Source organism: Engraulis encrasicolus, chromosome 13, assembly GCF_034702125.1.
Source record: "Engraulis encrasicolus isolate BLACKSEA-1 chromosome 13, IST_EnEncr_1.0, whole genome shotgun sequence".
Lineage (NCBI taxonomy): Eukaryota > Metazoa > Chordata > Actinopteri > Clupeiformes > Engraulidae > Engraulis > Engraulis encrasicolus.
In genome coordinates this window covers 47,626,311-47,649,874 of record NC_085869.1, presented here as the reverse complement: position 1 = coordinate 47,649,874, position 23,564 = coordinate 47,626,311, and the positions used below count along the sequence as shown (strand labels likewise).

At 43.2% G+C, this 23,564-nt stretch overlaps 2 protein-coding genes across 2 annotated transcripts in view; both read left to right on the top strand.

The window, feature by feature from the left end:
- Positions 1 to 1,808: 1,808 nt before the first annotated feature.
- On the top strand, positions 1,809 to 21,883 carry LOC134460584 (uncharacterized). Its single transcript, XM_063212961.1, has 11 exons — positions 1,809 to 2,342; positions 5,193 to 5,341; positions 15,027 to 15,045; positions 18,539 to 18,603; positions 18,797 to 18,821; positions 19,120 to 19,272; positions 19,489 to 19,625; positions 20,186 to 20,285; positions 20,517 to 20,753; positions 21,343 to 21,524; positions 21,869 to 21,883. Exons 1-11 carry the CDS (start codon positions 2,171 to 2,173, stop codon positions 21,881 to 21,883), a joined length of 1,254 nt encoding a protein of 417 aa, XP_063069031.1. The 5' UTR covers positions 1,809 to 2,170.
- LOC134460583 (protein mono-ADP-ribosyltransferase PARP14-like) overlaps positions 21,662 to 23,564 on the top strand; it is a 26,562-nt gene continuing 24,659 nt past the window's right edge. Inside the window, exon 1 of the mRNA XM_063212960.1 lies at positions 21,662 to 23,445. Within this exon, the coding sequence (XP_063069030.1) occupies positions 21,883 to 23,445 (1,563 nt within the window). The 5' untranslated portion in view covers positions 21,662 to 21,882. The remainder of the gene's footprint in view (positions 23,446 to 23,564) is intronic.

Here is a 23,564-nt window from a genome sequence, read left to right as displayed (position 1 = left end):
CTCTAGATTCATGACATCATGACACCACAAAAGTGCTAAGAAACTATCAGTGATGCTGGGTGCCAAGGAGAATGGTTTGCATAGCAACCATTACTATGCAACATTGAATTCTGAGTGGCTCCACCCCTGAAACTGATTGGAATGTCCTAATGAACAAGGGCAGACATAATGACACCACAAAAGTACTAAGAAACTCTATCCGTGATTCTGGTTGCTAAGGAAAATGCTTTGCCTAGCAACCGTTGCTATGCAACATTGAATTCTGGGTGGCTCCACCCCTGAAACTGATAAGCATGTCCAAATGAACATGGACAGACATCATGACACCACAAAAGTGCTAAGAAACTCTATCCATGATGCTGGTTGCTTAAGAAAATGCTTTGCCTAGCAACCGTTGCTATGCAACATTGAATTCTGGGTGGGTCCACCCCTGAAATTGATAGGTATGTCCTAATGAACACTTGTGCCAAGTTTCATGCTTTTATCACCTTGCGAGCGATTTTTTCACCCATTGCCTAGACCAGTGATTCTCAAAGTGTGGTCCAGGGACCACTGGTGGTCCGTGACAGAGCTCAGGTGGGCCGTGAGGGGGATTCTACATTTCCAAGACAAGCTAGCAGTAGGCTATATTTGTAGCAATAACAAGTATACAAGTGAAAGCATGTGATCTGCATCGAAATTAGCAGTGTCAAATTAGCACCCGTCAACTGTCAATTCAGTTGTCAGGAGGTCCCTGAACTTTTTGGGGGGATAAAGTGGTCCTTGCCCTGAAAAAGTTTGAGAAACACTGGCCTAGACTATTAATGAATCTATGGGATTGTAGATAGCCATACAGTTTATGTTTTCAACAACAATATTCTCTCAGTGTGTTGTGACAACAACAAAATAAAACAATAACATAAAAGTGTCTCCACTCTGTGTTCATGGGTTTCTGGTTCATCAAGGGCGCACACCTGTTGGTGTCCACTGTGTTATGCAGGTTACTGATCAACCCAAGTAGCCTGCTGTTACCTGGCCTGGGGATTTTCCAGAATACGACTTCCAGGGTAAGCAATCTTGTGAGTTACATTAGGTTACATTAGGCCTACATTACATTACACTTAGCTGACGACTACATGACATTTAGCTTCAAAGTGATTTGGCCTACATGTAGGGCCTTTTTAAATTATTATCTTTTAACAGTAATTCTTTAGTAGGCCTATTCTTTAATATAGGGTACTGGTTGCAGTCCCTGGAGCAATTGGGGTTGCTGGCAGCCAATCGAAGGATCTGTAGACATCGGGTACATTCCAATTTAATTTAATTTATTAGTTTATTTTTTTCACTTTTATTTCATTTTCAAATGTATTCTACTTTTTTTCTATTTCTATTTTATTTTGCATTTTAATAATTATTGTCCTATTGTTAATTCATTGAAGCTTTGTTATACTTTATCTACTGTTATCTATCTGTTTTGATTGTAAAGTGTCCTTGGGTATCTTGAAAGGCGCTAAAAATAGCCTAAAATTTATGACAGCTGGGAAACTTTATTGTTTTCTCTACTGAGGAGGGGCCAGGAGGCGGGGCGAGGCCACAAGCACAAGGGGAGGAAGCAATCTCGCATATTGGAACGCGGCCACTATCTTTCAAAGGCACGACTCCAATGTAATGTCCTCATTTGCAATCGGGATGGTGAATGAAGAGCAGTCCCCCATAAAAGTTGCGGATAAGCTGGCTGGCATCGGGCAAAGTTTAGCGTTTTCTCCTCAGAGGTGGGGTGTCAGCAAAACGAGGCCACAAGCACAAGTAAAGGACGGGAGTCTGCGTGTTGGAATGAACTAGAGCTAGAAATCGAAAGTAACTTTCATCGCCCTCGCTTCGCTTGCTTGGAGTGTTCACCTGATTTTCCTCACGATTCCAAAAACACAGTTGATATAGCCTATCAGAATTATTACCTTATCTTCATTCTAGTGTTAGGTTATTGTTCCTTCTTCGGACAGATCACATGGGTTTTCCTAAAGCAAAAGCGAAACTGTCTGTCAAGAGTCAATAAGGTCAGGTTGGGACATGGTCGAACAGCTGGCAGCTCAAAAAGATCAGGACGTATAGCATACCTGCTGTCTCACTAAATCAAACGCGAAGCAAATGCATTGGCATCAAAATATTGGTGCATGAAGAGACACACACAGTTATGGCCGAAACAATATTAGAACTCGGTGGTCTACCAGACGAATGCAGCAAAATTGGACAAAGGTTGGAATCATACTTCAAAATTAAAAGAAAATCCGGAGGAATAATAACAGAGCTTCGCAAACATCCTACAGATGACAAAAAGGCTTTACTCGTCTATCTGAAAGAGCAAGGTAGGCTAAGCAGCACCATGGTGTTCTAATAATCTGCCGTGCTTGATATTTCAGTTGGTCATATAAGCACCATATTTGGTAGGCTAATTGATGTCCAGTGTAGGGGAGACCTAGCCTGGGAGTACCCATGCTGCCTTGTGCGTTCTGATTTAGTCTGGCATTTGCCGCCAGACAAGGGGAGACCACCTGTGTGAAGTTGGCACCCCTTATGTTGAAAATCTGATTTAAAGCATTTTGGTTCGATTGTGCATGTTTTGTGCACGTTTGTGCAGGCAAAATGAGCGTTTGTGAACAAACCCTCTTTAAGATATTTACATTTTAAAGGGACACTGTGTGAGATTTTTAGTTGTTTATTTCCAGCATTCATGGTCCGTGTATCATCCGATCATTCAATTATTCCATTCAATTTTGCAAACGGAAAACTAAATAACGACTCCATATTTTGTTTTCCCGTTTTTCCATATGGCCAAAAAATGGGGAGTTGTGTTGATTTTCCTTTTCCCAACTCAAAACAGAACAAGTAATAAACGAGAAAACCAAAACGAAATAACAACTCTGATTTACGATTATTGGTCCCATTTCCCGCGGTGCTTTTCTATTGCTCGCCTTAGTAAGACAAGATAGGCCTAGTGCACAAGTGGCTGCCAAACGCGCTGCTTTACGCATTTCCCCGAGGCCTATAATCAGCCTGCTGATGCTCCTACTCCACAGAACATATTTCTGTCCTACTGGTAGCCCCTTATGTCGGTGCCTGTGGGTGGTAAATATAGCCTAACTCCTTTACGCACTGTACTGTGTCCGGTCCAGTATGTCTACCCCATAGGCTAACTACATTAATAATTGTGACTATCCAATGGGCTAAGGCTCCTTCCACTAGATCATGTTATTATTACAGGTGGAATGAAGTTTTGACCATTGGTGCGTGAATCGGAAGAAACTTTTCTTCAATTGCTTGGTACCGTCTACGGATAGCCTATTCCTGGGAACTGCCAGCGAGGTCTACTCCACAGTTTAGGGTTGCTATTTCTGCATGCCACATCAGCATTAGGCTACTACTTAAGCTACTGTAGGCGAACATTTGTGAAAGGTGCTAGACGTCTCCATCCGACCGACCTCTAGGCTACCTCTATCTGTCACCTCCCTGGTTTTGGATGCGTTACGCATGGCCCCATTTAAACGTGGACCTGAAGTGTCTTTCCATTAAGGTGATAGGCTACTATCCCTCGCTCTGACCACTAACCTACCCCACCAGTTGGGTGAGTTACATGATACATGTGCTGTCTGTCAACCCAGACTGCGCGCAATTTGCCCCAAATGGCACCATGGTCAACTTGCATCTCGCGGTACATTAGTATGGTCTCGTTGAGGCGCTAGAGCCTTGTGATATCACAAGGCGTCATTGGGACATTGGGATATTGAATGAAGAAATGTCCTCCAACATTGTTCTGCCTAGGCTGGTAGGGTGGACTGTTTTCTCCACGGAAGCGTCTGCGAAGGGCCATTCCACAAGTGCAAGTCGATAATGGCGTGTATTACATGCACTCTGTCTCTCACGGCACGTCAGTCCGTGTGTGACCTCGGGCACAAACGCGAGATGCAAGTTGACCATGGTGCCATTTGGGGAAAATTGCTTGCAGTCTGGGTTGACAGAAAGTCACATGTAACTCACCCGGCTCGCTTGGTAGGGTAGGTTAGTGGACAGAGCGAGGGATAGTAGCCTATCATCTTAATGGAAAGACACTTCAGGTCCACGTTTAAATGGGGCCATGCGTAACGCATCCAAAACCAGGGAGGTGTTCCATGTTATGACAGATAGAGGTAGCCTAGAGGACGGTCGGATGGAGACGTCTAGCACCTTTCACAAATGTTTGCCTACAGTAGCATAAGTGGTAGCCTAATGCTGATGTGGCATGCAGAAATAGCAACCAGATACGCCTAAACTGTGGAGGAGACCTCGCTGGCAGTTCCCAGGAATAGGCTATCAGTAGACGGTACCAAGCTAAAAGTTTCTTCCGATTCACGCACCGATGGTCAAAACTTCATTCCACCTGTAATAATAAAATGATATAGTGGAAGGAGCCTTGGTGACCTTATGGGGTTGGTGACCTTATGGTCACTCAGCACCCCATTAACCTCCAAATGACTCGGAAATGGTTGGACTCATTTGTGCTTCGTTTGTGCACATTTGTGCACGTTTGTGCAGGCAAAATTAGCGTTTGTGCACAAATTCCAACGATTCCAACCATTTTTGAGTCATTTGGAGGTTAATGGGGTGCTGAGTGACCTAAGGTCACCAACCTCTTAAAATGTAAATATCTTAAAGAGGGTTTGTGCACAAACGCTCATTTTGCCTGCATCATCGTGCACAAACGATGCACAATCGAACCAAAATGCTTTTAATCAGATTTTCAACATATGGGGTGCCAACTTCACACAGGTGGGGAGACCAGGGTAAGTTGAGCCAATTACATTTTTCGTCACAGCCAAGTGAAAGGCGTAACCTATTTGTTTAAAATCTTCACATCATAGGTCTACTATTTCAAAGTGTCCTGTTGCTATTATACTATTGTTGTTACTATTACTTGTTATTTATAGGTGTGCTTGTATCACCAACTGAAATATTGTCTGACTACTCCATCCTACTATAATGGTATTGCAGGCTACATTTAGGCTACATGAGACATTTAATTCTGAATTAAATGAAAGATCAAAGTAAACTCGATGGAACTATTTTTTTCTGAATTATTAATTCGGAATTAAGAACGTCATGTAAATTTAGCCCATAGAAGCATTATGTTAAATTGTAGTTATGGCATAATAACCAGAAACAAACAACATATGTCTTTTCAGATGCTAAAAAGGTCCTTGACAAAGGTGTGCACAAGATTAACATAAAAGATATTGGAGAAGTGGAGCTCACAGTGAAACCCTATAATGATGAGGAGGACGTCTCCATGCCAGTGGGAAAGAAGCCCCCTCCTGTTGCACCTCATCCTACTGTAAGTTGACACCTGGTTCACCAAAAAAGCCAATTACCACCTCACTGGGCAAGATGATATGAACCCCATTGGCCTACAGGCTCTGTCACAAGTTCAGGGTTGTTTGCTTTCACAATATGTAGGAAACTGCTGTAGACAACCACAAACCTACTGTAGTACCTCAGTAGGTTAAATCACCTGAAATTACATGTAAATGAAATTTGAATGTGAACTTGGGCTATTGGATCAGTAACTTGTACTTAGACGCACCTGTCCTATAAATAAAGTTGTTGAACTTGCTTTTTTGCATTTGTGTATGAAGTTCCTTGGGTATAATTAGAGATGCTCTGATCAGCATTTTTTGGACCAATGCTAATGACCAGAAATCATGATCTGCCGATCACCGATCACTGCCGATCACAGAAATTGGAATCTTATGGAGTTTTTTTAATAGCCTTAATTAAACCTATTGAATACCATCTATGCTCCATCTCTATCCATAAACCAATCAATCAATCTTAATGTCCATATTTAAGCTTTCACAATGCATTACTATAATTATTTTTTATTTATTTATTTATTTTTCAGAGTAGTGTTGTAATATAGCCGAGGCCTACAGTAGCATATTAATCAATATACTGTTGGCCTAATATGAAATAAGTTTCTGCATAGAATTACAAAACTATTTAGAATTGAATGGAGCTGAAGCAGATTAGGATAGTCTATGTTCAAGAAAAAAACCTTGTCACTTGAGATAATAATGATACATTGTTTTTCTATAGAGCTTTTCAAGACTAAGACACTTTACAGACCATATAACATAAAACCAAAAACATATACAGACACTCAGACATACAGAGACTCAATGTACAAAACAGGAACACAACTAAAATAGACGGCTGTGGTGTGACATGAACAGGCAACATAGTCTGTGAGCCAGATGGGTTGGCCGTTACCGAAAAGGTGGCAAAGTCCACCATACCTTTTCTGAAAACTTGGAATCTCAGCTTTTCAATGATGTATGATGGCCATCTGACAAGAGTAGCTGTTGTGAGTTATGTCTGATATAACACTCACGTTCATTTCACGTGAAATCAGACACTGACACCGACACAGATTTCAATCATACTTGCTGTGCCTGTTTAGTAGCAAGGTAGCACCCCAGAACTGCATTTGTGTGAATCTGACAACAATATTAAGGGAGAAACAGACTAGCAAAGGTTTACATATGAGGGTAGGACACTATACATTCAGCCTTGATTATATCAGTCAGTGTAAGTCACAAAAATATGTCTGAGGTGTTGTTTGAAAGCTCTGTTCTGGCTCTACAAATTACACAAACAGCATGGAATACAACAACCTTCAGAATATGAATTATGATACATTGAAAAAAATGAATATCAAAAAACGTATATTTTTAAATGGCCAGTTTCTTGTCTGAACATAGCCTGTAAGGTCAGAAACAACACCTACAAATGGGGTGATAATAGGAAGTAAAGGTTGAAATGAGTTGTAATAAAGTAGTAATACAGTAGTGTCAGGGACAGGACTGGACTGGCCATTTGGCATAACAGGCATTTTCCCGGTGGGCCCTGAACCCTCGTCGGTCCCTATTCAATGTACTCAAAAACTACACAGCTTCTGCGCATTGTCAATGGACACAGTGAACGCTAGACCTTTTTCAGCATTCAGAGATGGCAGGGTTGAAAGAATAAGCTCAATAAAGGATTTAAAAAAAATTGTCAAGCATTAAAGGGTATGTTGTAGCTGTATATGATGTCAACTAGTGGCTAGCATGTGTTGAGGAATGTATGCGGAGCACTGGAGAGGTGAAACTGAACTTCCTGCATTTCTCATGGACAATCTCCATCCTTCACATATTCCGATAGACATGTCATGTGATATCACTATGGTATTACCATATTATTACTAGGTGATCTGTATGATGCAATATTTTTTAGTCCCATCATCTCTAAAATGAATAAAGAACCAAACACCAGCATTTCAGATGTTGTTCATGACATTGCAGGTTACTTTTAGACAAGGAACTGGCCATTTTAAAACATAAGTTTTTTTATATTCTATTTTTAATTTTTCAATTCATCATAATTCATATTCTGAGGGTTGTTGTATTCCATGCTGTTTGTGGAATTTGTAGAGCCAGAAAAGAGCTTTCAGATAACACCAGAGACAACTTCCTGTGACTTACAGTGACTGATATAATCAATGCTGAATGTATAGTGTCATACCCTCATATGTAAACCTTTCCTGGTCTGTTTCTCCCTCACTGTTGGTGTCAGATTCACACAAATGCAGTTCTGGGGTGCTACCTTGCTACTAAACAGGCACAGCAAGTATGATTGAAATCGGTGTCGGTCGGGTCCCAAAGTGTCTGAGTGTCACGTGAAAAGACCCTAAAACGTCCCCCTTCTAAGCAAATCATTTGTTTAAAGCATACATTCTGAATTCTTAGGGTCATGTCAGTATTTTAGTATTAAGATTGTGTTTCTCTGATACTCTCTGGTGGCACAGCATTAAAAGATATAAAAGGAATTAGGCGGAAATGGCAGAAAATGTGTGTGATTAAAGGTTTGAAGAGCTCCAGGGTTGGCTGTACATATCCAAAATGTCCACAAAAGGGCTTAAATGAAAGCCCAGAGTCCCCCTTTAACATGACCATGTGTAATAACTCACAACAGCTACTCTTGTCAGATGGCCAATTTAGCCATCATACATCATTGAAAAGCCACCTTTTCAATAACGGTTTCCATATTTTGAGGCCCTAGCTCACAGTCTAACAGGCACAACACATCCTGTCTGTAAGGAAAGCCCCTCCTTCTTTCTCTGTCATCAACGTCCTCTCCCCTCTTTTCTCTGTTGCCATTAAGTGTTACAGCGACTATGCAGAATACGATTGTTCATCACACCTGGCTCAACTTTACAGGCTCTCCTCCTGTCCCACCTTTGAGCCAGTGACTTGGTCATCATAGCCCCCCCTTCTCCAGACGCACCAGGGTTGGAGCTGAGAGGCCTCAGTGAGTTGTCAAATGGGCACCCTCCCTCATAAGCTTTTTGCCGATTTAGTCCCACAACGCCTCCAGGGGGCTCAGCGGTAGAACCAGCCTCCTGGAGCTACCCCCACCTCCGCCACTCAGCTCAGTAGCCCCTTACTGACATAGACCCTATACTCTATACCTCCTGACACCCTACTCTAAGTACAGTGGAATCCGCTTATAGTGGTCACGTTTGTCCGAGCCAATTTGAACACTGTAAGCGGTTGATTACTAAAACCGGATTTGTATTATTTCACCTCTTTTTTTGTCTCTTGAGCGATGAGAAAGACGAGGCTTATATGCATTTCAAAGCATAGACCACGCACGGGTCGTCATCTCTTATGATGTGAAATAAGTTTGTAAAGTTCCCATTCCACAAACGTTTTCTGGCGAGTTTCTGCACAGTGTGATCCAGGTTATGCATGCAAAACGCCGCTAGACTGGGCACTTAAAATTTCTACACCGATAAATAGCACACTGTTGCATAGCCTGCTGTACAGTAGTAGGCCTAGCCTAGCCTACAATGTGATTTTTTTTTTGACACAGTTTTAAAAAGCCACGCTATAAGAACTGGTTGGAATTGGGGAAGTAGCGCTGGGCTTGCTGGCATAGGAGAGATAAGAAGGGCGAGGGGGAGTGGGAGGGACTCGTGGGGAGACGCAGCCTGGAGCAGTTTAAACACAAGGTAGCCTCCTGAGGAATGCCAAGCTTCGCCGAAACATCTCCTTGGCTCGTTTTTGGTAATTTTTCATACGTCTCGAAGAGCCTATGTTTTTCATTCCCAGAATATGAGAGCCATGATTCACGTGCTTGCTGCCCGGTGTCAACTCGTTAGGCTACGTTGGCTAGCGAGACAGAGGCATGTTTGCACAGCCTCATCACTGGAGAGGTTCTATGTTTGCCGGCATGGCTCGACTAGTCCCCACTCACTAGTCGAGCCATGCCTGCAGTTCACTAGGGTGCTGTCGGGAGAGCGCAGCCCATTCACTGTAGGCTATGGAGTGTGCACTCCTCGGTTGGCGCCCCTAGAGTAGGCTACAGTAGGCTACCACCCGGAAAAGTGGCGAGTGGAGTCTCGCGCAGTAAACCTCTCTGGCATAGGGCAGAAGCAGACGTCGAGAAAGGAATCGCGGGAGTAAAAAATTAAATACATGTAGCTACACGGAGTTTTTCAATAATTTTTGCACATGTTTACATTCATAAAATGACAAAAATGAACATTATAAGCGGATTTTTGATCATTGTAAACGAATTATTTAAACAGCATTTGTATAGAAATGATTCTGTCCCAAGCTTTTTGATCTATATAAGCGGTTGATTACTATATCCGTGACCACTATAAGCGAATTCCACTGTACTTGGTTTTCCATTCTCCTATCACTTATCACGGTTCAGCCACATCCACCGGGATGCCACCTCCGCCTTCTTGGTCATGCTACTTATAAGTTAGTTTCCTAGCCAGTCCCTCAATGTCGAGTTATCCTACCGTCTGCCAGAGTGAAGCCCTGCGAAGCCACAACAACCCACTTCACCGGCAGGTTCCAGGCTTTCCAACTGTTCTGCTGGCAATCAAGGATGAGGGCCTGATATTTCCTTCACTTGAACTCATGTGCCTCCTCTATTGTCTCTTCCCATGGCATGGTTAATTCCACCTGTCGACCTGCTTGGTGGCTTTGGACCAGAGAACGGCTTGTGGTCGTTATCTCTTCGGGGAACTTCAGCTGCATTTGGGCATGCACGCATCTCCCAGTCATCTGCTGTAGTCAAGATACTTCTCGCTGTTGTCTGTGGCACATTGGTCTTTCCTGCCCTGAGAAACTTGATGTACTGTGGTCCTTTAAACAGTTTTTTCTGCTTCTTCATGGCCTGCTCCAAACCTTCCACCAGCTTGGTCAAGACCTGGTCATGTCTCCAGCGGAGACATCTGTCCCATCAGCCAGGTTTGAACGGCATAAGGAGAGGACATGTTCGAGGTTAGCTGGTTTTCCACAGAATGTGCAGCCAGGACTTTCTGCTACCCCATATGTGCAGATTTGATGGTGTTGGCAGGACGTCGTACACAGAGGACAGTAGGAACTTGACTCTGTACTATAGGGTGACCAGACGTCCTCTTTTTCCCGGACATGTCCTACTTTTGAGACCTAAAAAATGTCCGGGGGGAATTTCAGAAATGTCCGGGAAATGCCTGAAATATAGACGTAATTCATCTGCATTGTAATTTTCACTCCGCTCCATTTTACTCCACTCCAGGTTTCTCTCTACCGTTAGTCGCAAATTAGTAACGCCCTTCTCATCAAATCTAGCCATTTCGCACCGTGTGTCCGAAAGAAGTTGGGGACAAGCCAGTGCGCCCCATGTTTACAAGCGAAAGCGCATCTGTCCGCCGGTTCTACCGACGGCAATGCCGATAGAAACGCAAATGCACGTTCGCGGTGGAGTTGGGGAAAAAAATCCCGCGTGTGAAGCCAGGTATGAAAGTAACCTAACACAGGAGCAAGCCTAGTAACACCACCAAATCCATGATTTAGGGAGGTACAAGTTTTGTTACACCTTGTCACAAAACTTCTTTCATGATCTGACATCTCCAAGTTATTTGCAAAAGCAATTTCTCAGAGCTAGGACACATTCCTGAGTTAAGAAATTAAGCTTCTTCTTCATCAGCTTCTTCTTCTGTCTATTGCCTTTGCAGTTATTGATAACGCTGTATGGGTTAGCTTATTAATGGTAGGTAAAACTCCAGTTCCTCTCTTAATGGCTGCAGTGCCTATTGCTAATCTATGCGCACCATGCCACTACAAGTAGCCTAGCTAAGTAGACCTAATGGATGACAGTGGAGGGGTAAATTGTGAGGTGTCTTATAAACATATACAGCCTAAAATGTAGACTAATAGCACTTCATTATCAATTCAGTTGACAACCACAAATGTTGTGTTTTTCACATTTAGTTTGCAATGTTATATAGCCTAATGCCATTCATCTCTGTGGGGAATGGCTGAGATGGGCCAACATGATGGTGAATCTATTTTTAAAAACCTAATGCAGAAATTGGAATAGGCCTATGAAATTGAGCTGCATTGTTATGCTGTTGAGCTACTCCAATATAGGCGTTAGGCCTACTATCTAGGATTGTAACAAAGGCACACTCTGCATCATATGATCACACAAATTATGTGATAGGCCTATAGGCCTAACTGAAGAGATTTTAATTGTCATTTTTAGTAGACGAATAAATGTGCACGCCAAAAAGTTCTAGTGGCATTTAAACAAATGACCATTTTGGATGTGTTGATACCGATACTTTATAGGCCTACTATCATGCCTGGCCTCATACCCATTTTCATACCTGTAGATACACAGATACACCGATGACCCCCCCCACACACACACACACAAAAAAGTGTCCTCCTTTTCATAAACCCAAATCTGGTCACCCTACTCTGTACCCCTCCATGTTCCATATGTCCTGTCATGTTAGTGTCCTTTCTTGCACCCCCTCCCACCCTGTACAGCTGCCTTGTTTGTCTATCGTCACTGCCTTGGCCTGTCTGCTCTCTTCTTCTCCCCTGCAGACTTTCTTCTGCACCATACCCTGCCCATACCGGCACCATACCTCTTTTGGGGTCGCTTTTGCCCAGCTTGCCCTTGTAATGCATCCCAGACCCAGCCTCCCTTGAGCCACCGTGCCAACGATGTCGGGCTGGTGCATGCGGTCTTCTGCATCTCTCAATGCCTTATTAGCTGACCACTTACTGCCCGTTTTAACTTCAGTTCCTGCTTGGTGAACTTTCTCGTCCTTGCTGTCCCTCAACATCATTGCCTGGCGTGTTTTCGCCACCTTGAACTCCTCTAACACTGACGTAACTGGCATTTGCAACTTGCTCCCAGTGCTGTTAAGTCCAATTGAGCAGAAACGTCTTGGGACACCAAGCCATGTCCTCAGGTAGGAGCCGATCCTAGCCTTTCCGCTGTGGACACAGGGACCTCGTACTCAAGTAGTTGGCAGAGCACCCTTGGGAGGGCCCTGTGCTGATACCCCCAGGCCTTGTATTTTCCAGGTAATCCGCTTTTGTCCAGTGCAGTCATCCACTTATCCACTTGAATGAGTGACTCTTTCACACTCTCCCCGTCATTGAGGCCTGCCCAGAACCACTTGCCTAAGCTCTTCACAGGCTTCTCTCGAAATGTTGGAATTGTGACATCCTTCATGTTGAAGCGGATACGATACTGGACTCATCCCTTCCTCAGCACTAGGCTCCTGGATTTTGCTGGTTTAAACTCCATTCTTACCCAATCAAGGAGTTCTATCAGATCCTCCAAAATCCATCTCCCCTCTGGTACTGACTTGGCTGTAATTGTCAGGTCATCCATAAATGCCCTAATGGGTACCTGCTGGACGCCACTTGACCGTATCGCATCCCTCAGTTGTTTCTCAGCTGACTTTACAAGAAGATTCATTGCTACTGAAAGCAGGACCACAGATATTGTGCAGCCGATCACAATCCCCACCTCTAGCCTTTGCCAAGTGGTGGTAAAGTTCCTTGCAGGAGAATTGTTGTGGAACATGATAAGTCCTTAGGGCTGTTTCCACTAGCTTGTGGGTGATTGTACCGTAGGCGTTTGCTAGGTCAAGCCAGGTCAAGCCTTTTAGCGTCCTCTTCTATGATCTTGGTGACTACAATGGTGTCCAGGAGTCCTTTCTGCACTGATGTGTTCATATATCCAATTTCCAGCATAAAGGTTGTCAGTATCTTTGCCAGGATCCCCAAGAAGATTTTCTCTGAGATGGTACGGAATTCCTTGATGTTTGAAGAGTTTTCTCCTTTTGGAATGAAATAACCATCTGCTCTCACCCATTCCAACAACATCCAGAGGCCTCTCCTGAACCTTTCACAGCTTTTATACACCTTATATGGAATACCATTAGGAACAGGAGCTGATATTCCCCTGGCCTTTCTGATGAAATAATTCACTTATTTCCAGCTTGGCTCACCTGCCTTGAAAGGGGTTGTAGGTTCAGGTGGTGGGATGATCTTCTCCATCAAGTTTTCCTCTCTCCTAGGGTCGCTATGGACTTGATGCAGGTAGTGCTTTACCTCGTCCTTTGTTTCCTGCATCTAGCCTGAGCTCTTCTTCCCTTACAGTTTGGATAGGTACTTGAATGGATTTTTGGTGAAGTTCACACTTTCCTGCATCTAACGTCTCCTGTCTCGACGGTGGCACTCTTTTCGCAGTGCCTTCATACGCTCCCTTAGATGGGTTCGGATCTCTGTGATCTCTGCTTTTTCTTACTCCTTAGCTTTCCGGAACGCTTTCTTTAATCTCAAGTCGCCAGTTAAAGTAGTGATTTTCTTCAGTCGCCGGTTTTCCTTTGGCTGGGAGCTTGGTCCTGTTCTCACCTCCGCTTTCCCAAACTGCTCGATCCCCATACTCCAAATGATTGGAGACATAGCCTTCAACTTTCTATCCACATTCTCTGTGCTTGATGCTTCCAACTTTCTCTCGACATCCTCTTCAAAGGTCGCCCATTCCCTTCGTTCCCTTGAAGCTGGCCACTTCACCTGTTCTTTCCTGGCCTCACTGGTGCTGTTGTTCTGAATAGGTCTTGTGACTTGGTTGGGCTCTGCTTGTTCTGGGTGCCTCGCCTCCTCCTCTACATCAGCAGTGTTTGTCCTGTCACTCTCGTCGTCCTGTGCTTGGAGATTCTGTGGACTGTGGATTGGCTCCTGCCTCAGCCTCTAACCAAGTTGCCCTGAGCGTTGCGCATGAGTCGTGAGCTGCAGGCACTTCATCTTTGCCTGATGTATCTTTACTCCCCTTTGGTATTTGCATATCCTCCCACACCGGCATACTCGGGATGGGCCAATCTGTTTCGTTGTTGATTGGTCGTTGTCTGGTGTCGAATCAATGGTCTGTCCGGTGGGTTGATCATCCTCCTCCATTCTCACTCGACTGGCTGTCAATTACAACTTTATAAACAACAATGTTGACGTTTATGCTGACATCATGAAGTTGTTACGTGCTGCCTGAGGCAACTACCATACAGGCTATTAGCCTACTCAAAATAGCTAATTGATGAGTCTTTCGCAAAGTACAAGGATCAGGTCAACTTCGCATGGCCCGGAAACTTAGACCAGGTTCATGCGGATATGAATGGTGAAACGAAGGGGGAAAATGGCGAAAAGTTAAAAGGAAGTAAAGATGCCTTCTTTTGGTGTTGAGTTTGAGCTATGCACAGAGCCAGTGCCAGATCCAGTCGGCACCTCTGGGCTGCCCATGAAACTGCTGTTGTTTTCTCCTCCGTATGCTCCGCCCGCTGGTCGTGCGGTGCCGATCACTGCCATTCATTAGACATAGAAGAACCGTTAGATCAGCCACTAGATACAGGGGGTGGAGCATATAGAGGAGAAAATGGGCAGTTTCATAGGCGGGCCCAGAGGTGCCGACTGGATCTATTGACTATGTGCAGCACCATTTAATATCTTGTGATCGCTTTTTTGATTGGCATGTTTTTCCAATCGCGGATCAGGCTATTTTTAGGCAATATCGGCCGATCATGATCAGCAGCTGGTCGATTGGAGCATCATTAGACATCATAATATTTTCACTTTCCTTTTCTCTCTTCTCTTTTTTTGTCAATGATTGACCTCCCATAGATGACTGAGGATTGCACAGGTATCATCATCAGACATTAATGCTTTATTTATTAGTAGGCCTACATGAATAAAAATACTCATATACTAACATGCCTTTCTAATCACATTGCTACATGCACACACACATCTATCAACATATTAAATACTGTAGGATAACACATACGTATTTGCTTTTGATATTTGTTAATACGCTTGCCCTTTGTACTTTGTACAAAATACTTGTGCTTGTACTTTGTTTGAGGAAAGTTTGAACTCTTTTGGGCCACCAACAGGAAAATTATTATATATTATTGTTATATAACTTTTGATTCGTAGGTCCTACAGGTATTTTCAAAAACTTTATATTCCTAGAATCCTTGGGCCAAGATGAATACAATGCACCCTGTGATGTAATTTTCTGCCAGGATAGTTTTCCTGCCATTTTGAATTTTGTGAAAATCAATAAAAATGCCGCCCAGCTCACAATTTTTGTCCGATTGTCACACAAATTTTATTAGGGCATCTTACAGATACAGCTTAGATACAGCTACCCTGAAGCTGGACCAATTGGTTGAACCGTCTTTGAACAGGAGCAAATCGAAGTTGGCAGCAAAGATGCGAAACAGGAAATGAACTTACATCGTGGTAACGCCTACTCCCATCAGAACTGAATTGAATGCATATCATCTTCCCTATCCCCAGAGGATACATACCGAATTACTGCAATTACGAAAATGTGTTTTGGCTCATATGGAAGACGTCAAACAGGAAGTTATTTCATTTACGACTTGTCGGATCACAACCAAATTGAATATACATAATCGATATTACCCCTAGAGGTAAAACAACAGACTGAGTGAGAATTGGCCACTGGGGGGTGCCACAATTGGCAAAAATGTGTTTTGGCCATATTGAAGAGGCCAAACAGGAAGTTAGTTCATATGTCAGCAACACCCACATGTATCACAACCAAAATGGTATACACATTATTGGACCAAGCCAAATCTTGGACCTTAAGTTTTCCGGCAATTTTGAATTTTGTAAAAATCAATAAAGATATATTTTTTTTGTCCGATTGTCACAGAATTTGTTTCAGGGGCTCTTCACTCTGATATACAATACATCTACCCTGAAATTGCAGGAACGATCGATTGAACCGTCTTCGAACCGGACTCAATCAAATTTGGCGGTGAAGACTTCAAACAGGAAGTGATCTCATATCTCGGCAATGCCCACTCATATCTCAACCAAAATCGATGCACAGAATCTTCACTATTCCCAGAGGATACATACCGAATAACGTGTGAATCGTACACTGAGGAGCACTACAAATAGCAAAATTGTTTTGTGGCCAAGATAAGCCAGCCAGACAAGAAAGAAACGTTTGATGGCATTTTTTTTTGTCAAAAGGTTGTAGCCACGCCAGAAGTTATAAGCATGGACAAAGGTTTAAGAATCATTCAGTTACCAACATAAAGCTTGACCTTTAAGGTCACATTTGTAGAGCAAAAGGTAAACTATGGTCGATAACAGTTTTAAAAAATAACAAGTCCGACAGGCGGACAACAGATGCGTCCGTCTATGCCCGTTCTGAACCTTTTTTGCCCAAACGCCCCCTTGGCCTCCTCAAAACCTGTCAAGGCAATTTATCAATAAGCCTACCATGTACTGTATAAGCCTGGATTTGAAAAAGTACCATAGGATTTCAACAGTGTTGGGCAATTTACTGAAAAACTGTAATGCATTGCTGATTACATGTTACTGTCTTTTCAAAATAATCCCTTACACTACATTTAGCAATGTGGGGACCTAAGGCGAATTTAGCTTAGGGGGGGCCATCGGTCCATCCCATATCACATTTTTTTTAACATAAAATCTCTATTTTTGTTAGGCTATTTTTTTTTTTTAAATCACTTTTTTTTTTTTTTTTTTTTTTTTTAATTACAAACATAAAAAACAGGCAAACATTACAACCCTTTCTGGACAGATTTCAATGAATAGGCTATTTGCAATTTTGCATAGGCCTACATTAAATAAACTAAAATGTGAAATTCTCTTTTCACTTTAATATGAGAGCAGTGATGTCCCCCCCTCACTGAAGTGTTATTTCATGTGTGAGCATGATGCTGTCACCTATTTGAAGTGACGTTGATGTTGGATTTCATGGAATACTTTTAAATGCCGCTTTGGGAAGAAAACAGAGTAGGCGACAGGTGAACTGTATTTCTGTCAAAACAGTGGTTTGCAGGCGTTTGCGTTTTCACGTGGATATTGTCTTCGTGGACCGTAACAGACAAACCGTAAGTTCCATAAACTAATCAATGACACATTGGCTACGTATACATGATGTTTTTAAGTCCGATTTAATAAATGCGATTTAAATAGATCGGATTAAGAGTTATTTTGCGATGTGTATACATGGCACTTTCACTTAAATGCGATTAAACGTCTGGGGAAAATAAAGCATTGCGATTGGACTGAGGACGCACGTGCTGAGCGAGCCAAATAAGGCACGGGGGCGTGGTTCAATGCCACCGAGATGCAGGTCATCTTCCCCACGAAAATCGTTGCCTCAGGCGGACTGAAATCACAACATTTCCCCCTTTCTCCCTGGATCATTTACAATGCTACATTAGCTACCCTGTTAGCATAGAAAAACGAGTGGTCAAATGGTAATGTGGAGTAACTTTGTTGTGCTTCATTACTTCGTGGGGCACTTTTACATCAATATATGGAAGCCACAACATTTATAGTCGCTTAGGGACTTTAAATTAAGCAAAACTTTCATGTGAAAATCAACAGGAAGTGCCGCCATGTTTTTCTCACTGGCAAAGAGCACGGTTGGTTTGCACGCATGAGCTCCAGGCCAAAACTGAGCGACTGCCACCTTGTGGACACAAGAGGGAATCACAGGAGGGAATCACAATTCAGAAACGCATCACGGGAGGGAAACACATCACGGGAGGGCGGACGGACGGACGGAGGGACGGCCGGACGGACGGACGGACGGACACCAAAGCCTCTTATAGAGATGCGTGGGACGCATCTAAAAATATTAAATATATATATTTCGGTAGCTCATATCTTGGCGATTCCTTGACGGATCAAAGCAAAAATTATTACACATGATCTGCACTGCCCCCAGAGGTAACGCTACAGGCGCTACAATTAGCAAAAAATTGTTTTGGCCAATATTGTATGCCAAACAGGAACTTACCTCCTATCCAGAGAAGATGGTTAACTGTGTGTTGTCTATGAATGAAGGGCAACACATGCTTGAAGGGCAACTAATGATGAAGGGCAACACATGCATGGGAGGGCAACGAATGCATGATGGGCAAACATATTCTAGCATTTTCAGTGAGAAGATGCAATCTAGTTGCTTTTCATATCTATGCATGCTTCAATATTGCCTTAAAACTGGATGGATTTCTCTAAATTAGTTATTTACAACCTGATCATGTTGCATCATATAGGTCTACTCCATGCAATGGATGTCTCAAATATTTATTAAATATGATGTTTTGTTTTAGATTCTCCAAAGCTGCCTTATCAGAAGACACCCGAGGGCGATGTGGAAGCGTGCCATGATGATGAGGTAATCAAACCACTGACCACGTCAGAAGTCAATATTTGTAGTTTCTAACATGGTAAACACATAAAGTTAAGATTATTTACAAAATAACCAACCACAGCAGTTCATATGAATCAGGGATGTTTAAAGTGTTGATTTTCTTTATGGCATAATGTCTGTGATGGTTCAACTCACTGATTTCTCTTTTTCCACACAGCAACTACAGCCTGAAGGCCTCAATAGTAAGTGAAACATCCAATATCCCATCAAGAATTTGACTTCTTTGAATTTATGTTAATTAGAGCACAACATTTGGTGTATACGTATAATGAATAAAACGGTATGTACTTCAAAAGAACGTTTACCGCACACTTATTTGACTTTTTGCTCGTTTATTCAGCGCGAACAACGCATTTCACCTCTATGTGTCATCAGGTTCGCTCAATGCCTGAGCGAACCTGATGACACCTACAGTAGAAGCTGTGCATGGATCTTTGAACTGTTGCAGTACACTGTATGTATATTTCATCCTACACTCAGAGTCAAACAGTGAGGCCAATGCAATAACTGTGACCAGCACGGATGCCATAGATGAGGAGAAACTGCGTTGGTATTTCGAAATATTCTCGGATCATTTTCACATTCAGAGGAATGGAATGACACAGTGGATTGTTAAATTTGACGACAAATCAGGTAAGTCTGTTACTATAGTCTTAATTGTCAACATCACATACGTGTAGGCCTACATTTCTTCAATTGGAAACAAATGAAAGTGAAAACAAATGAAGCTGCGGTGATAACTTTTACCTACAGCAATATACAGAGGTCCAAAGCTTTTACATACTTTCTTTCTTTAAACATCAATGGGAATGTGCAAAAATGTTCATCTTCCCTGATTACTTTCCACAGATGTTCAGAAGGTTCTGGCAAAGCAAGAGCATGACCTGGGGATCTCAGTGGAGGTGTACGATGAGGAAGCTGTGCGGAGGAGACAGGACCCTCGCCGCTTTATCCTAAGTGGATTTGATGAGAAGTGCCCACTAGAGGTACAACAACATGATACAATACAACATGTACTGTATATAGTGCAGTATCACAACAATGAAGTTGTCTCAAAGTGCTTTCCAAATACACATACATTCCGACCTTTACACAACATCTCTGGAGGCTGCCGTTCAGCACCAATTTTCAGGGGTTCACTTGAGAAAATTCACATACACACATACAGTACATTCACACCCGTAATAATAGTCCTGAAAGGATTCCCCTGGAAGCCACTGTAATCTGTATTTTCATAACATCAAGATCTAGCCTACTAGCAGGCTGTGTAGTTCTACTTATCTGAAAGGTGTCAGCAAGGGAGGGGGCCCTGCCGTGGACAACCGGTAGGGCACTCGCCTGCCATGCGGCTGACCCAGGTACGATTCCCGGCCTGGGTCCTTTGCCAGCCCTGCCCATCTCTCTTTCCTACTCTCTTCCTGTCATATTCTCAACTGTCCTATAAACCATAAGGGCACAAGCCATTTTAGTCCAAGGCACCTGCAACAGACGTTGCTAAATGCCTAAGCCAAATTCAAATGGTTTGAATTTGTCTCCCAAACTGCAGATGGTCCAGTTATACATCAACAACCGCTGTAAGGGACAGGAGCACACCTGGGAAATCTTGGATGATGGCAAGATACTGGTCACCTTCAAAGCTGGCATAGGTGACTGCTTCAAAACTTCAGCATTTGTGATTATATTTGTATATACTGTAAATACAGTATTTATATTGAGAATATAAATATTTGCATAGTGTATTCACGAGAGAATATGTGAGAATAATGTGATAATTGATAATTAATAGTTGATTATTTATATATCAGGATATTACCTAAATGTAGCTATTATGCATAATACGTAAAAGCTACTGAAGTCTGTGTATACTTGTCCTCCAGATGTACAATCCTTCCTGACGAGGTGCGCCACCAAGAAATATCAGGATGCGGAGATCACAGCCATGTGTGTGGAGCACACAGACTCAGTCCTCGTCCAAGGCGACATGAGCGAAATGTCAGAGGACGCGCTGCTCTTGTACTTCAGTAACAGGAAGAGGAGTGGAGAAGGTGACTACGAAGACCACAAATGGCTTGAGGAGAAAAAAAGCCTTGTGATCACTTTCGAAGATTACCATGGTAGGTTTATGATTTTGTGGAGATTCCAGGAAAGTATGTTGTGTTGGTCAACATGCCAATAAAGAATATATGAGTAAAATTTATGAAAACTTGAGCCACAATCAAAGCAATACAATAATAAAACAGCTCTTTTGACTTTTTAATCACATGTTTTACTGCAGAGAGAAGTGACAAGCTCACCTTGCTTGGTATTTCCTTGTGGACAGCTGTCTTGCTCCTGTTACATATAATAAGGGATTGCAAAATTGCTATCAAGTAGCTCAGAGACAGTATACCGTAGGTCAGACAATAGTTAGGGGTTTGGTAGTGCTGGTGCCGATATAATGTGTCTTTGGATGAGGCTTTTTGTAAATATTAATTAAATCCTCAGAATTCAGAAGGGATATGTTTAGTTCCGAAGAATTGCGTTTGTGTGTGTCATTGTTTGTTGGTGTGAGTGAATACAGAATTCACTCATACTGAGACTCTACGCTACGTTACCACTTGCCCTACAACTCTTGCCCAATTGGTCTGCGGAAGAACACTTTGATACCTTATTACCCCTGTTGTAAATGGCATCTGTGGATCTTTGTTCTCTTTCTTTGTACAGTTGTCAGCAAGGTAATGGAGAAACAGCACTGCGTCTGTAACCGAGATCTGACAGTGTCACCGTTCTACTCTGGTCTCCAAAACCCACTAGTGGGAATAGCCCCGTCCTCACTGGTCACCCCCTCCGACATCACTCTACCCATCACCATTACATATAATAAGGGATTGCAAAATTGCTATCAAGTAGCTCAGAGACAGTATACCGTAGGTCAGACAATAGTTAGGGGTTTGGTAGTGCTGGTGCCGATATAATGTGTCTTTGGATGAGGCTTTTTGTAAATATTAATTAAATCCTCCGAAACACTCAGAATTCAGAAGGGATATGTTTAGTTCCGAAGAATTGCGTTTGTGTGTGTCATTGTTTGTTGGTGTGAGTGAATACAGAATTCACTCATACTGAGACTCTACGCTACGTTACCACTTGCCCTACAACTCTTGCCCAATTGGTCTGCGGAAGAACACTTTGATACCTTATTACCCCTGTTGTAAATGGCATCTGTGGATCTTTGTTCTCTTTCTTTGTACAGTTGTCAGCAAGGTAATGGAGAAACAGCACTGCGTCTGTAACCGAGATCTGACAGTGTCACCGTTCTACTCTGGTCTCCAAAACCCACTAGTGGGAATAGCCCCGTCCTCACTGGTCACCCCCTCCGACATCACTCTACCCATCAACCCCACCCTGTACGATTACATCATAAGCAACGAAGTGTGTAAGAAGGAGATGATGACTGAACTGTGCAAGCTACACAGCAACGTCGCCTTTGACGATAGCACAGAGACAAGTCTCATACTGAGTTTTGATGCTGTGCCAAAGACACTGCTTGCCCTGAAACTGGGGTCCAAGTGGGAGGCCGAAGCCAAGAAGGCAGCCCAGGTCCTTTTGGAGAAGTACATAGTGAGCGAACTGCCCGTGGAGCCAAATGTCTGGAATCGGATCGAGGATGATGCGGTGAAGCTGAGCTCCCTGAACGCCACCGTGCGCTATAGGAAGGAGGCTGGCGAGGTGGTGGTTGTGGGTCTTCAGGGGGATGTCGAGGGTTGCGCAGAAGAGATCGTGAAGATGGCAGAGACCGCTCACAATCAGCTGGAGGTGGAAAGGAACACTATCGAGAGGGAGGTCAAAGTGCACTCCAGGGAAGAGCTGGACTTCATATGGGAACGTTGGCACACTAAGATCACCGATGTGAACTTCTCCAGGGATGAAATTGAATTGGCTTTTTTACTCCAGGGATTGAAGGAGCAGGTGACGAAGGCAGAAGAGGTCCTGACAAATGTTAAGCAAAATGTGGTCAACCAGTCTCTTCAACTCGAACCAGCCCTTTTAGAGTTCATTATCAAAGTTGGTCCAAAGAAATTAGGAAAAGACCTAGCTCAAAGCAACATATTTGTGTCCTTGCACAGTCTAGAGGAGACGGTTCAGATCATTGCAGATCAGGGGAATGTGAAGACGGCCGAAGACAAGCTTGGTGAGATACTCAAAGAGGAAAAGATCCCTCTCAATCTGGAGCAGAGCATGGTCACCCATGGTGAGGACTGGAAAGACTTCTATGAGAGCCTGAAGAACGAGGTCAAATCCAGCAACAACGTACTCAATCTCGAAGTTACAGAAGCTGAGATCCAGGTCTGTGGCTATTCGGCCGTGGTGGTAGATGTGTCAAGGAAGTTGAAGGGTTATCTGGAACACAACAAGCCAGCAATGGAAAAAGTAGCATTGACGTCAGTGAGAGAAGTAGAATTTGTCGACTCCTGCATGAACCTCTCCACAGCTCCAGAGCTGGAGAGTCTTTACGTTACCATATTGCCCAACTTGACTCCAGCCTCACCAAGTCTGAAGATCACCGCACCATGCAGTTCCATCAAAGACGCCGTGACTGTGGTGGAGAACAAAGTGAAAGCAATTGTGAAAGACACTTTCCGTTACCCCGAGGCTGGACAGTTGAAAGTCCTGGAGAAACACAAGCACAGCCTCCAAACGAAAGCCAAAGACATGGGCTGCAAACTCTACTTTGATAAGAAAGCAGCCGACATCCCCATTGCTGCTCCTGCTACCAACCCTGCCCCTGCTCCCCCTGCAGCTGCTCCTGCTGCTGCTACTCATCAATCTGTGAGTTCCCGCAAACTTCACCGTTTCTGGAATGCAGCCAGACAGCTTTTCATTCTTGTACATTATCTGTCATGATATCAGAATGCTCATGCATGTGGTTTGTGTATGTTCTGATGGTT

Bases quoted from the DNA above. Each gene is read 5' to 3' on its own strand.
- LOC134460584 (XM_063212961.1), top strand. From the start codon at position 2,171: ATGGCCGAAACAATATTAGAACTCGGTGGTCTACCAGACGAATGCAGC. The intron at 18,604-18,796 runs GTAATCAAACCA...TTTTCCACACAG, and splicing joins AAGCGTGCCATGATGATGAG to CAACTACAGCCTGAAGGCCT. The intron at 20,754-21,342 runs GTAGGTTTATGA...TTCTTTGTACAG, and splicing joins CACTTTCGAAGATTACCATG to TTGTCAGCAAGGTAATGGAG.